Below are 12992 nucleotides of genomic sequence, written 5' to 3'. Positions count from 1 at the left end.
GTGTGTGTGGATGTGTGTGTGTGTGTGTGTGTATGTAAATAGAAGTGTGGGCAAATTGTAAACATTTATACATATACATGTGTGTGTGTGTGTGTGTGTGTGTGTGTGTGTGTGTGTGTGTGTGTGTGTGTGTCTGGAGCCTGACTTCATCTGTCCATCTTAGAGCAGAGCCAGAGGAGTATAACTGGCACAATTACATCTGACATTTCCAGTGACTCTGTGGCTTCCACAGATGCACCATTCCCCAAATTAACTTGTAAAATATGCAAGGCGCCAATTAATAGCAACAGATGCATTGCTTTATAAAACACACTGACATATTCACTGGCTGATTTGCGTGGTAATTTTGGTCCCCTTGGCAAACAAACTGAAAGTATAAAAATGTAAAGTGCAAGTGCTTTTGGGATGAAAATGTAAATCAGTGTCTAAAAGTCTCAGAGAAGCAGAGACACCAAAGTGAGCTCGCCTAATTGGTTTAGTGATGTGTTAGGGTGCGTCTGTGTTAAGAATGGAAATACCTATTTATAAAATAAATTAATAAATGCTCAGCAGGCTGAACATACCCAACACAATATGCTAAAGCACCTGAAAATGTACCCACACTCCAGGGCCATTTGATAAAGTAATTTAGTGTTCTACCTGGAGTACAAATTGAGTACTAAGTAGGGACTTGTTTTTAGACAACAGACACTGAGGTGCGGATCTGTCACTGCAGAGGCATCAATTTGGGAAAGACACATTAACAATGGCTTGTTATAGAGGTCGACTGATATGGTTTTCTAAGGGCCAATGCCGATACCAATTATTAGTAATAAAGAAGACCACGGTACATTTTATTTCCCCGCTTGGGGAAATTCTTTTTTTTAAAACTCTGTTATATATATTCACACACAGGCCTAAATACACACATAGAATCAGGACCTGTTCATACAAATACGTATGAAGAAATCAGAGCGAGGGGCGTGCCCTCTCAGGTTATGTCCAAGTAATTGGTTGTGCCATGCTTTGCTCAAGAGCAACTCAGCAGCACCCAGGAGGTGAAATGGCACCTCTCCAAATCCACACTCACAAGTTCACACTCCATACTCACTCATACCATGTGGTTCACTCCAGTTCCCAAGCCAGGTCCCCACAGACAGAGCTACTGCTGCCTCAAGATAGTGGGCTTAGAATAACACAAATTCCAACACAAAACTTTGTTCAAATGCTTGCAAAAGAGGACTTTTTAACATTACTTTTATACAAAAAAAGACATCTTTGCATGTACTGCACTCTGGCTTCCCTGGTGTTGGTTGAGTGTAACATCCCACACTATCAATTTAGACTTTTTTAAAGTCTTTCTTTAGTGCATCCAACCAGAGAACGAAAAAGAGGAGGTGAAGGGAAGATGAACTGAAGTTTCGATGTGATACAAAAACTTCCTTGATCATGAAATCCATTGTTACGATGTAATTCTCTCATTTATCAGTGCAGTTTATGAACTACACTGCAGACTGTAATCTGCACGAGTGACAGACTGGCAGCTGACTCATATGAACGGGTCAAATTGAGGCTGAATGCACATCAGCAGGTCTTTATTGTATACGTCTCTTGTAAGTCTTTATCGTCACTGCACTGCTTTTTTAAATAAAATATGATAATCTGGCTATATCTTTCCACCGCGTCCAGGTGATTTCTTAGTTCCTCTTCCTCTCCTTGCAGTTCTTTAACTCATAGAACTTAAGTTACATCAAGTAACTACTACTACTAATGGCTGAAACACTGTTTTCGCAACTTAAGCATTGAGAATGTTTATTACATCTTCTGTAACATCTACCTTTTACAGCCCTGCTTGCTCACTGGAGCAGTTCCAGTCTGCATTTGTCTTCGCCTGTCGGTGGCACAGTGGCTTTCACAAACGTTGACAGGCTATTACTTAAGACATCTATTTACATTTTAATAAAGCTTAAAGTTACGCATAATTAAGGACAGGGGCACTTGAGTGAGTGACCGGCTATCTGTGAGGGAAGGCTTCAGTCTGTGAGGCAAATCCACCTCCATCCTCTCGTTAAAATTTGTTCATTTTTGGCTTCAAAAAACCAAGATGGCAATGACAGACATGCTGAACTCGAGGCTTCAAAACAGCAGTCCGGAGGCCAATGGGTGTCATCATGGTGGCTATGGTCATTGTTTTTTACAGCCTTATTTTTTAAATATCAGAATATTGTTAATAATATTGAATGTTGCAGCTGCTGATTTGCCAGGATGATAATTGTGCGACACCTAGCTTATCATTAAACGTAATGGCTATTCCCCCTTTCTGCTAAGAGACAGTGATATGACTCTTTCTTTCCATTTAATTACATATGAGACATACAGAAATGGCAGTTCCTATACAGCACGGCTTGGTTACACATCATTATCATTTTTGTATTAATTCCATGAAAAGCCGTATGTTTGCTGCATGCAGATTTTTTGCAGAATTAACAATTTGCATATACAGTACATATAAGCCAAATATATAAGCCCAAGTATTAGATTAAATAATTTCAACCCCTCCTGAGGTTGCAAATGGAAATTCCTTCCTTCCATCCTTATTCCATTTTATTCCAAGTGACATTTAGCAGCAATCTCACTGATTTCCCTGGGAATTGATGATGCTAAAATATGCAAGGGACTAATTAATTCTAGCTAATGTGTTGCTTTTGAATGCACTCATTTGAATAATTATACATTCTGCCAAGAAACAAAACACTTTGGCTGTCAGGTGCTAACATTTCTTTTTCCATCTCTGGAACAGAAGATAGCATGGGCTGAGACCAGAGGAGGGGTTAGAAATTTCCATATGCATACATGCACACACAGACAAATGTGACAGCTGTTTGACAGATTGCAGACAACTAAACAAGACTAAAAGAAGTTTCAAGACACATTTGTTTTCCTGTTTTGTTGCCTGAGTCAACCTGCTCATTATAGTGTGCATCATAATTTACTCTATCAGATAAACTAACAACTGACAAGAGTTGCTGCAAAACCTAATTACTTTAGGTTCTTTTACAATACCAATGTTGGAAGTCTGTCCCATTGGCATTAGTTTAAACTTTCTATACACCTAACAGCATGAAGTCTAGCCAAAGAGAAGTTTTTACAGTAACATCAGTTGAGCATGCTCAAAGTGTTCATAAGATTTGGTTGATGTCAAAGTTTCTAAATGATATGCAGTACATGCCTGTATAGTGAATGAAAAAATAAATCTGTAAATAATCAGACAAAACAGATCATGCCAGATAAGTTACCTTTCAACGTCCAATTACAGTACTTCTATCATTCTTTACAATTCTTACTTTCCTATTATCAGATGATATCTGATGTCTAGAAGCAAAAAGACTACATTTAAACATAGGAAGAAGCCATGAACCTCAAAACAATAAATTAAAGATGTACTGCAACTGTGAAAAAGCTAAAGGGCTGTAAAAATTCAAAGGAAGTTTCAACAGGGCTCCCATTATCACAGTCTTTAAGCTGTGAAAACCACCCCTGAATTGCAACAGCACTGCAGATCTTAAAGGTGCACACCATGCATTTTAAACCGAAGTTTCAGTTTGCATGTTATGAGAGAACCACTCTGTTGAAAAGCATTTTCTGTAGCCTGTGGTCACATAATGTCACCAGGGTTTGGGTGAGACTGACAGCCTGAGTTACAAACTAGGGTGTGGGCTGAAATAATTAAATATTTAGAAGGCAGGTTGGGGTCTAATGAAGATGCTAATGAGTAGCATTATGGGAAAGGAGGATCCAGTGTTTTTGGAACTTGACCTCTACCATGGAAAAGAGCTGGCAATATATATTATATCCATATTATGACACAATATTAGATATTGTCTTAGATTTTGGATGTTGTAATATCTTAAGTGTTGTCTTTTTCTGGTTTCAAAGGCTGCATTACAGTTAAGTGGTGTAATTTTCTGAATTCACCAGACTGTTCTAGCTACTCGACTTGTAGTGCTCAAAGCGCTAAAAAGAATACCTTTAAAAACTCAACAGAAATATCTCATATCTCAAATATCTCTCATGGTTACTCAGGATAATCCAAAGACCTTGTTGTGAGCAGTTTCATGTCAGAACTATTTTCTTTCTGCCAAACTACACCCGCCAACCTTATCACCACACAGATGGAAGCATGTATCTACTGCTTTCTAACCTGGCACCACTGAACTAGCTAACATTAGAGCTCAGCCCAGGAGGACGTCACCAATGTTTACATCTCACGCTGTCATGAGCATGAGCCTCTCGTCTATGATTAGATGCACACTTCTTCTGCACAGTGGTACAGCTGGCAGATTTAGTTAGGTAGAAAGAAAACAGTTCCTACATGAAACTGCTCACAACAAGGTCTATCTCAAACACTCAGCAACTCATTCCAAAATAATCTATAAAATATCTATAAATAACACTACAGGTAAATATGTATTTCCGACTTTGGAGTGAACTGTCCTTTTAACTGTAAATGTCTGACTACACAAATCTTCCAAAACAGTTAACAATGAAATACTGTCTAACTAAAACTAATGTGAGTTACATCTTAAGAAATCACAATGCTGTCAAGGCTTCATTAGGATTTATACAGTATGTATTGATATGTCTCCACTCTGATGTGTTTCTACTCTGAAGATAAAATAAGCATGGTTGAAAGTCTGATACTGTGTTGTTTAACTGCAGTAAAAGCTGTTCTTAAGTAGTTGCTTAAATGCACCGTCAGACTCAGTATTCTGTTGTCAAGAATGAGAAATAACTTGGGACTGCAACAAATAATCATTCTTACTATCCATTACTCTGTTGCTAATTCTTAAGATCATTTGTTTTTAAAAATGCATGAAAAAAGACATTGCTCATCACAAGTTATGTCTGTCAAAGTGTTGCCTTATAATAGATTTTTGTGGACAACCAATAAATGCAACATTGAACTATGTAACGCTATCGAACAGGGAAAGCGAACATGGTCCGAAAAAGGATTACACCATATTCTAAGATCTGACTAACTCACTTGTCACTGTGGCATAAAAATCTCGACCTAGTGAATTTTAACACAAGGGAAGGAAATCATGATTCCTACAGTACCACAGTAAGTACTTCTTATGAGCTTGACCAGAATGCATCAAACAAGGTTATGATGCACAGACCAACTCCAGGTTACCTCAGTCAGTGATTTAAGAATTCACCATCATGAACATGTAATCCAGGAGCAGCAGGCTGGAGCAGAGGGGCACATCAACAGTTCTAACAGAGAGACAAATTAAACCACCACAGCCACAGGAATCCAATCTACAACTGTGCCCGGAGGACATTTCTCAGTTCCCTCTCTGCTTCAGGCTCTCTGCATGTCGATATGCATGCAAGTGACCTTCTCTGCAGGGACTCCTGCCAAAACTCAAAGAGCAAAATCTAGATTATTATAATGAAATATATGGGTTTTGTAATAGAATTGCAATGAACAGCCCTTACTTTGCTGAGGTCTGTCTCTACTAAGAATGGACAGAGTTGCCTTGTATTCCCTTTTTTTGTTAAACAAACATGAAAGTAGGAATGAACGTGTGTGAAAGTGCTTTTGTTGGCCTTTTGTCCCTTTACCTTCTTGATGACAGGGACCTTGTTGTAGTAGCGAATGGAGTCTTTACCCAGGAAGTCGAATTCCACCACACACTCGTTGCCTTCCAGCCTCTCATGAAGGGTGATGTGCTCCACGCGTAGTGAGCAGCAACCAACTGTGTCTGCCGTCTCTCCCTCCTCCTTCTCATGACCAGCTCTCAGTGCCAGCTTTTTCGGGGTCAGAAGATGGAGATAAATACCCATCAAATCAACATATTCACCACCATACCTCCCATTCACAGAGCAAAGGTGCCAATCAAATGACTATAAAATATGTACAAATACACACAGGACATTGAAGTAGAATAAAGAAATACAAAGTAAACAAAGCAGAATCAGAATTTAAATAGTTTTTGGCATGAGCCAAAAGCAATCACACACTCAATCTATCATTTCTCAATGCAGACCAGGATAATTAGCTTGGGTTTGCTGGAAGAAAGTGGCTACACAGAATCCATTTATCTCACTGCAAAAGATCTTCCATCCAGTTATGTGAGAAAACAAAATAGGCAATCAAGACACATTGCACTGATTTCCAATATGTTCACATAGCTCTCGTATCAGACCTAAGCACTACGAAGAATTTGGGAAACTGAAAGCAGTATATTTCTAGCACTAGTGGTGTGTAAACATGTGAAATTTGGTATCCTAATTACTGCATCTTTCCTTGTCTAGAACAAGACCTTGTCTATGAAGTAGAGGGCCACAGCTCGTTGTCGCGTGTCCATCTGTCTGGATTTGAGATCCTGTGTGTACTGGTTACGGATGTCGTCCACGCATGACTTCAGTTTCCGAGCAACCTCGTATTTCTCCCAGTCCTTCTCTCCCTTCATTGGATGGAAGTAGGAAAGGGAGGAGGAAAATCAGTGTAGACAAAGAGAAATCAACAGTAAGCAGGAAGGGAAACAGTGGAAAAAGGGAGACAGTGAATAGGCATAACAATAGGGAAACAACAGAGGAAAGAGGAGAAAAGCAAACATAGAACAAAGAAGAGACACAAAATGACAATATTAAGTTATTTTCACTGAAAAGCCCCTGATCAAAACAGTATTCACAATGGTAATCATGACAAACACAGGCTGTGTATCACACAAAAGAAAACTAATAAGACTATAGAGAACTATAACACTTAAACGCCAATTTTCTTTGCCTGTTTGCTGCTGGTCATATATCAGGACTAAAACACAATTAAAGCAACCATCAGCGAACATGCACACATATTGTCTTGGAGACTAACAATGGAATAACTTAACCTTTACACATGAAAGATGGAAAGAAGGAAGAGGAAGAGTGAGCACACAGTGTAGAGCTAAAGAGAAATGAGAAAGGGTGAAAGAATGATAAGACATCACGTGCGTCTTTTTCAACACACAAAACTCACAGGGGTTGCCATTTACTTGCCAAAAAAAAGCCTAATAGCATTTTATTATTCTAGAAACAAAAAAATATTTGGACTTAAAATGCAAATTTCCTAGACAACATGTTTTGGCTTTATTGACCATGACAAGGATGTGTGCTTGGAGCTTGTAGTTATATAATACAAAGCTAACGTCAAAATAATAGTTCTGGTCTTAAGTCGCCAGGCTCTGAATTTGTAAGCAAAAGAAAAGTGAAAGAAAAGTTTTTGTTTGATTCAAACAACATTAATAGGGTTTGAATTGGCCTTTCCATATCTGTGAAAAGTTCATTTGCAAAATTAAAAGTTAAATGAAAACAGTTGCTTAATAATTTTGAAAAAAACACAAACTACACTTTTTTGTAGAGGAACAACATTCAGAATGAGCATTAAATCTAAAACTCGCATGAGTTTTATTTTTATTTTTGCAAAGTCATTGGTGATGTGTGTTCACATACAACTAACTGGACTGCACATTTTTGGGCTGACTGAGTCTTAGTGCTACTTGTTTATATTGTAACAGGATGTATCTCTGTACACTGGCTGTTTTATTAATATTATTTAAGTGTGTTCAGTTTTGTGTATGCTAAGTGAGCAAGTGCTTTGAGTTGCTTAGTGTTGGGTTTTTTGTTGTTTTTTTTTAAAAAAGGATCAAAATCTATTCATCAGATCCAGAGTTATTTATTCCACACATTCCTCTTCCATGTCAAAACCTGGTGCCCCCACCATTTTTTTCTTTTCGTTGGAGTTGTCACAATGTAGTGTTTTGCTAACAGAATGAGACAAAGCAAAAGCAAAGGTGAACAATAAAGCTTGATAGCTTGTCTAAAAATCTAAACCTGTGTTGAGTATTTTTCAAGGCAGATTCTGAGGATTTGATTGATGAATGTGTTTACGCAGTGACTGGTCTCTGTGGTTAGTGTGATTTGTGTTTTTTTTTTTTTTTTAATTGTTTAATGGCAAACAATTGAGTACAGAGGCTGCTTTGTATGGCAAGACTTGAATGGTGGTTTAGATGTTGTGGGAAGGTTGAGTAAGTATTTAACATAGGAGCATGTTTTTCCTGTTTGCAGCAGTCTAGCAGGCTACCTTGAGTTTTGAGTTGGCATTGAGCATGATGTATTTAATGGAGCCCTGGATGTTCTCAGTCCAGCTGACAAGCCATGTCACAGTGTTGTCATGTCGCACCTCCTTCCAGTGGTGACCAGCAGGCGGCACTGGGATGTGGGATTCTCTATCAGTCAAAGAGAGAAAGCACGGAAATATGTGAGTGAAAGCATTCACAGCATTGGAATACAAGCTACTGCATCCCACAGAGACTCAAAACTTCTTAACATTAATACAGAAAACAGTACTGGAAATAAATACTACAGTTGTGCCAGCTATGTGAGGTTAAGTAAAGTACAACTTTTTACTTAGCTGAACTTTTTGCTCAGCATACCAGGTTACTGGAAGTGAATACAAAACTACAATTCTTTATTGATGTACTACTTTAACATACTATATTTCTGAAGTTACCTAAAGAAAATAATCCAAACACCAAACTATCTGTAGCAGTGCATTACTAATGCCTGTGCAGCTGTCAATATGGATACATGTTGTTGTGTACTAAGACACATGTTAATTAGAGGTTCAGCAATCAAGGTTTTTTTAAAGGTTGATATAATAACAATAGTTTGGAATAGGACTAAGCAAATAAATCAGCCAATACAAATCAGTGTAGATCAATCGACGAAATGGTCGACCTCTAATATTTTTAAAAGACTGAAATGATTTTCCTATGATCCACAGCTTTCAAACACTTTATGCATTGAGGTCTCCCAGCTAGTCAAGTAAAGTCAATTTTATTTATAAAGCCCATTATCACAAATCGCAATTTGCCTCAGGGGGGCTTTGCAGCATACGACATCCCTCTGTCCTTGGAACCTCACAAGGGAACAGAGTGGTCTGACAAAAAGCAGTAAATCCTAGTTTATACCAGACCTCTCTTTACTTCAGAATCAGAAATACTTTATTGATATCCCCGAGGGGAAATTGCCTTTAGTTACAGATGCTCCCATTCTAAAGTCTTATGCACCACTACACTGTCACAAATCTCTGTATACAGTTTGACCCCTTTGCCCCACTCTCACTTGCTGCAGTTGATGATGACGTCTTCTGGTTGGATTCTTTTCTTCAGCATGCCTTGTTTAGGATGCTCTCCTCTACCTCGGAACAGCCCTGGAGGCTCAATCTTAAAGTTGCCGATGCGCTCTTTGTGGTGGTCAAGCAGACAGTAGCCATACTCATCCACTATCTTCTGGTTGGCCTCTTTCACAGCCTACAACAAATATCAAACATGAACAAATAATACCTGAATTAGATAACGATTATTCAAAACCTAAATGATCAACATTGACCTTCTTTATACATTTAAAAGAATGATAGTACTGTAAATAATCGAAACAAAAGCATACATAAAAATGAAAAAAAAAAAGCTTCAACCTTACCAGTTTTTCCTCCTTGGTCATGTTTTTCCTGGCCTCCACCTTGGCTTTATGCATGGCATGGATCTCTCCAAAGTCACATTTGTCAAGATTTTTTATCAGTGACCTCTCCTCATGGGTCATTTCCTAAGCAGAGACAAACACAAACATTTAGCACTTAAGTGTGATCCCTTCTCAAGTCTGGAATTTTTGTGAATTATATTTGCATAAAAACAGGGATACCATTTAGTGACAGAAATGTTTAAACACAAGAAAATTAATCAGCAACAAGTTTGATCATCAGTAAATCTAAGTCATTTATAATCTGATGGGAATTTTTCCTTATTTACAGACGTTTAACAGACTGAACAATCAATCATCCATCAATTTTCCAATGCTTACCCAGAGCTGGACCACAATCAATCAAATCCATAAAAAAATATCAGACTAATAATAAAAATATCACTAGTTGCAGCCAAAGTATTCCGAAATTCCATAATAACTCTCATGGCAATAATATACATTTTATCAACAATGGTTTTCAGTATCAGCAGTAAAAGCTGGGAAATACTGATGAAACCAAATGAATTGTTAACTAATTCTTCAATATTGATCACAGAAAGTTTGCATATTCCAACAGTTTATCAGTGCTGAGTCTAAATCTTGAGCTGAAGGAAAAAAAGACAAAAAGGATCTGCACACTTCTACTTTATTCAATTTACTGGGAGCCAGAACCTTTATCAAACAGGACATTATACAATAATGCATCATTAAAAACAAATAAGATGAGCATGATCAAAACAGGTCAGTGACCTTTTGTTTAAGTACTCATCTTCATGGAGGATGAGCAGACAGAGAAAGAAAAAGTGGCATCATTATGAAAGGCCAGAGCATACACCATTTCCTCCTAAGAAGCTACTGCCAAACAAGATGAAAATACATTATGTAGCTGTTCTTTTTCATGGCTAGTGTTGCTTCTCCTACCTTTACAGTTTCGACTGCTGTTATATAACTGTTATATGCATTTATATAACTTTATCTGGTGAGCTAAATTGAACCTTTTTGGACTTAGACGAACAAACAGTCTTGACACAGCAGTATACTGAAGGCAGTAGCAACGGCAGCAGCTGAGTTTCAATTATAATCGTCGTCTTTCTAAAGTTACTGCACAAGGCGTCACCCCTTGTGGAGGTCCAAAGAAGTCGCTAACAAAGCAGCAACACAGAGCAATTCAGTGGAGGCTGCATGGTTCATATCAAAAGTTTCTGGTGCTAAAATGTCATGACAACATGAGAGGTTTTTCAAATGGACTTGGACAAAAAAGCTATTGCAGCAGGAGGCCAATATGTGCCTGTGTAGAGCAAAAATCCCAAAGTGAATGTCTACTCTTAGGGTCAAATTGGCCTTAGGCAGGAGAATGCAACAGTAAACTGCTAATAAGCTGGAGATCTTGATCTTATTGTCCTCAAGTATTGCTACAGCAGTACTCATCACAAACCAGGGCTGAGTACTGAGCTTTAATACTTATATTGCACCTGCTTCAATCGAGCATCGAAAAAAGCCTTGTCATGCTGTACCAAATTTTGATGCTTAAGGAGTGCATTTCATCAGCTTCAGCTAGCCAAAAAGCATTTTTTTACAAAGCTCTATTAAAGCTGGTGATTGGATGTCTAATGTTACATGTCATATAGGCATTCAGGAAAAGCACTGCATTACAGCCGGAGACTGGGCTCATGTGTGTATGTATGGTTGTATCTTAAGGGGTGTAAAACAATGTCTGAAGGAGAACAAAAATGTTGCTCCATTTTAATCCGCTTGTTGCCAATTGCACGTGATGCAATGAGCAAGCAGGAAGTTGCTTTGTGTTTGACTGCAAGAAAAACAGACTGCAACCATCTTCCTCCAAGAATTCAAGCCCAACCACAGATCGTCCTCCAAAATCTCCATCAAATTACTGAGGACGGCCCTATGACTGGGGTTTTAACAGATAATGTGTAGCAGACATGAAATTTTGCACCTGTACATGGTTGTTTACTAAACTACTATTACCGTAACAGGTGTGATGATTTCAACAGAGATCCATGTAATCTAAGATATTGTTTGTGTGCTTAAATATCAAACTTCAGTACAGAGAGCAGAGTTAACATTACCATAATAAAAGTTTTGACAGCAAACATGGTAGAGTGCGAATGTTTTGGATACAACCCAGACCCTGGAGCTTCCTTTTGCTTTCTACCAAAATCCCAATAGTAGTGAATATTGTATGTTTTAAAAACATTTTGTGAGACACTGCAAGTTAGCCTCCTAGTTAAAAAGCTAGCAAACAGCAAATATAAAAGATGCTAACAACAGTCACCATTCTGATACATCTGCTCGTCGCCAATTTTGCTGCACAACAGAGTTCTCATCGGAGTTTAGGTCTGAATGAGGCACAAAAATGTTTGGCTGAATCTCAGAATGGAGAGCTAAAGCAAAAATTACCATAAGCGAATTTTCTGATGTAGAAATCGTAGACCTGCTTCCAGCTCCTTTTCAAAATTTATTTTTAGCTTTTATGTGGGAAAAAAAATATCAGTGTATAAAAAGTGTCTGGCAATGGACTTTAAGTTAAACCTGTGGTAACTGGGTTCATATTTTTTATGTTATTAAACTGCTTTGAGTGTGTGTGTGTGTGGTGGGGGTTAGTTCAAATGGATTTATAAAACTGATGATGTTGAAAAAAGTGTTGTTCAGGAAACGGTATCAAAATCAAGGTATCAGTACCAGTATCGAGTTCGAACAGCAACAGCCCTATCAAAATATGGCATAGAGCCTAACATTTATTATTTAACACATAAAAAGATAACAATGTAGCAAAGATTTGTGTGGGGATCTAACCTAAAGACATCAGGGATACAGAGAAATACTCTTGTCTTTTAAGCTTTCAGAGCACTACTGATTCAGTCCAGGTGTTTCATCCAGAATCACAGGAGATGGAATGAAAAAACATACCTCTAGATCATCACACACGCACAAACACACACCTCTCACCAGAAACACTTCAACAGTATCGACACACAGTCAGTCTGCGTGTCTAAGCATGACTGACACCTGATGGTGGGCGGGCACTGAGGGCAGTGGAGCGAGAAGAGTTTTTTCCGGCTATAATAAAACAGTTTAATTGGATTTGTTCATATGCAGGGGAGCTACTTGTATGGATTAGCATATCAATGCCTTCACACAAATCGTATTTTCAAGTGCATTGAGCACTAAGCAGCGCAAAATTAATTCTGCATGATATGCCTTGGGGCTTGGCACGGTGTTTTTTCTATACAGAGGACATCCTGACAGACACCAGCTTGCAGGTACCAGCCACAGCCAACACATGCAACCCGTACTTCACACGCATATATTCCACAATTTACAACACAAAGCTGGAATGAAGACAACAAATACTGTACTCGGGTGTTATCAAGGGAACGTTTCTGGAGCTGACGTTGTGAGAGGCTGACACTGCATTTTTTCAC

The 12992-nt window shown here is 38.3% G+C and overlaps 1 protein-coding gene across 1 annotated transcript in view; it reads right to left on the bottom strand.

Moving 5' to 3' along the window:
* Window positions 1–12992, bottom strand: part of zgc:173742 (DNA topoisomerase I, mitochondrial) — a 33428-nt gene that overhangs the window by 9856 nt on the left and 10580 nt on the right. The window contains exons 10-14 of the mRNA XM_042496221.1: window positions 9511–9633; window positions 9154–9341; window positions 8111–8255; window positions 6309–6452; window positions 5551–5793 (exon numbers count right to left, since the gene is read on the bottom strand). Coding sequence (XP_042352155.1) covers window positions 5551–5793; window positions 6309–6452; window positions 8111–8255; window positions 9154–9341; window positions 9511–9633 — 843 coding nt within the window. The remainder of the gene's footprint in view (window positions 1–5550; window positions 5794–6308; window positions 6453–8110; window positions 8256–9153; window positions 9342–9510; window positions 9634–12992) is intronic.

The sequence above is a fragment of the Plectropomus leopardus genome, chromosome 11 (assembly GCF_008729295.1).
Source record: "Plectropomus leopardus isolate mb chromosome 11, YSFRI_Pleo_2.0, whole genome shotgun sequence".
Taxonomy (NCBI): domain Eukaryota; kingdom Metazoa; phylum Chordata; class Actinopteri; order Perciformes; family Serranidae; genus Plectropomus; species Plectropomus leopardus.
Note: the sequence above shows the minus strand (reverse complement) of the source record. Positions and strands in the feature narration are given on the sequence as shown.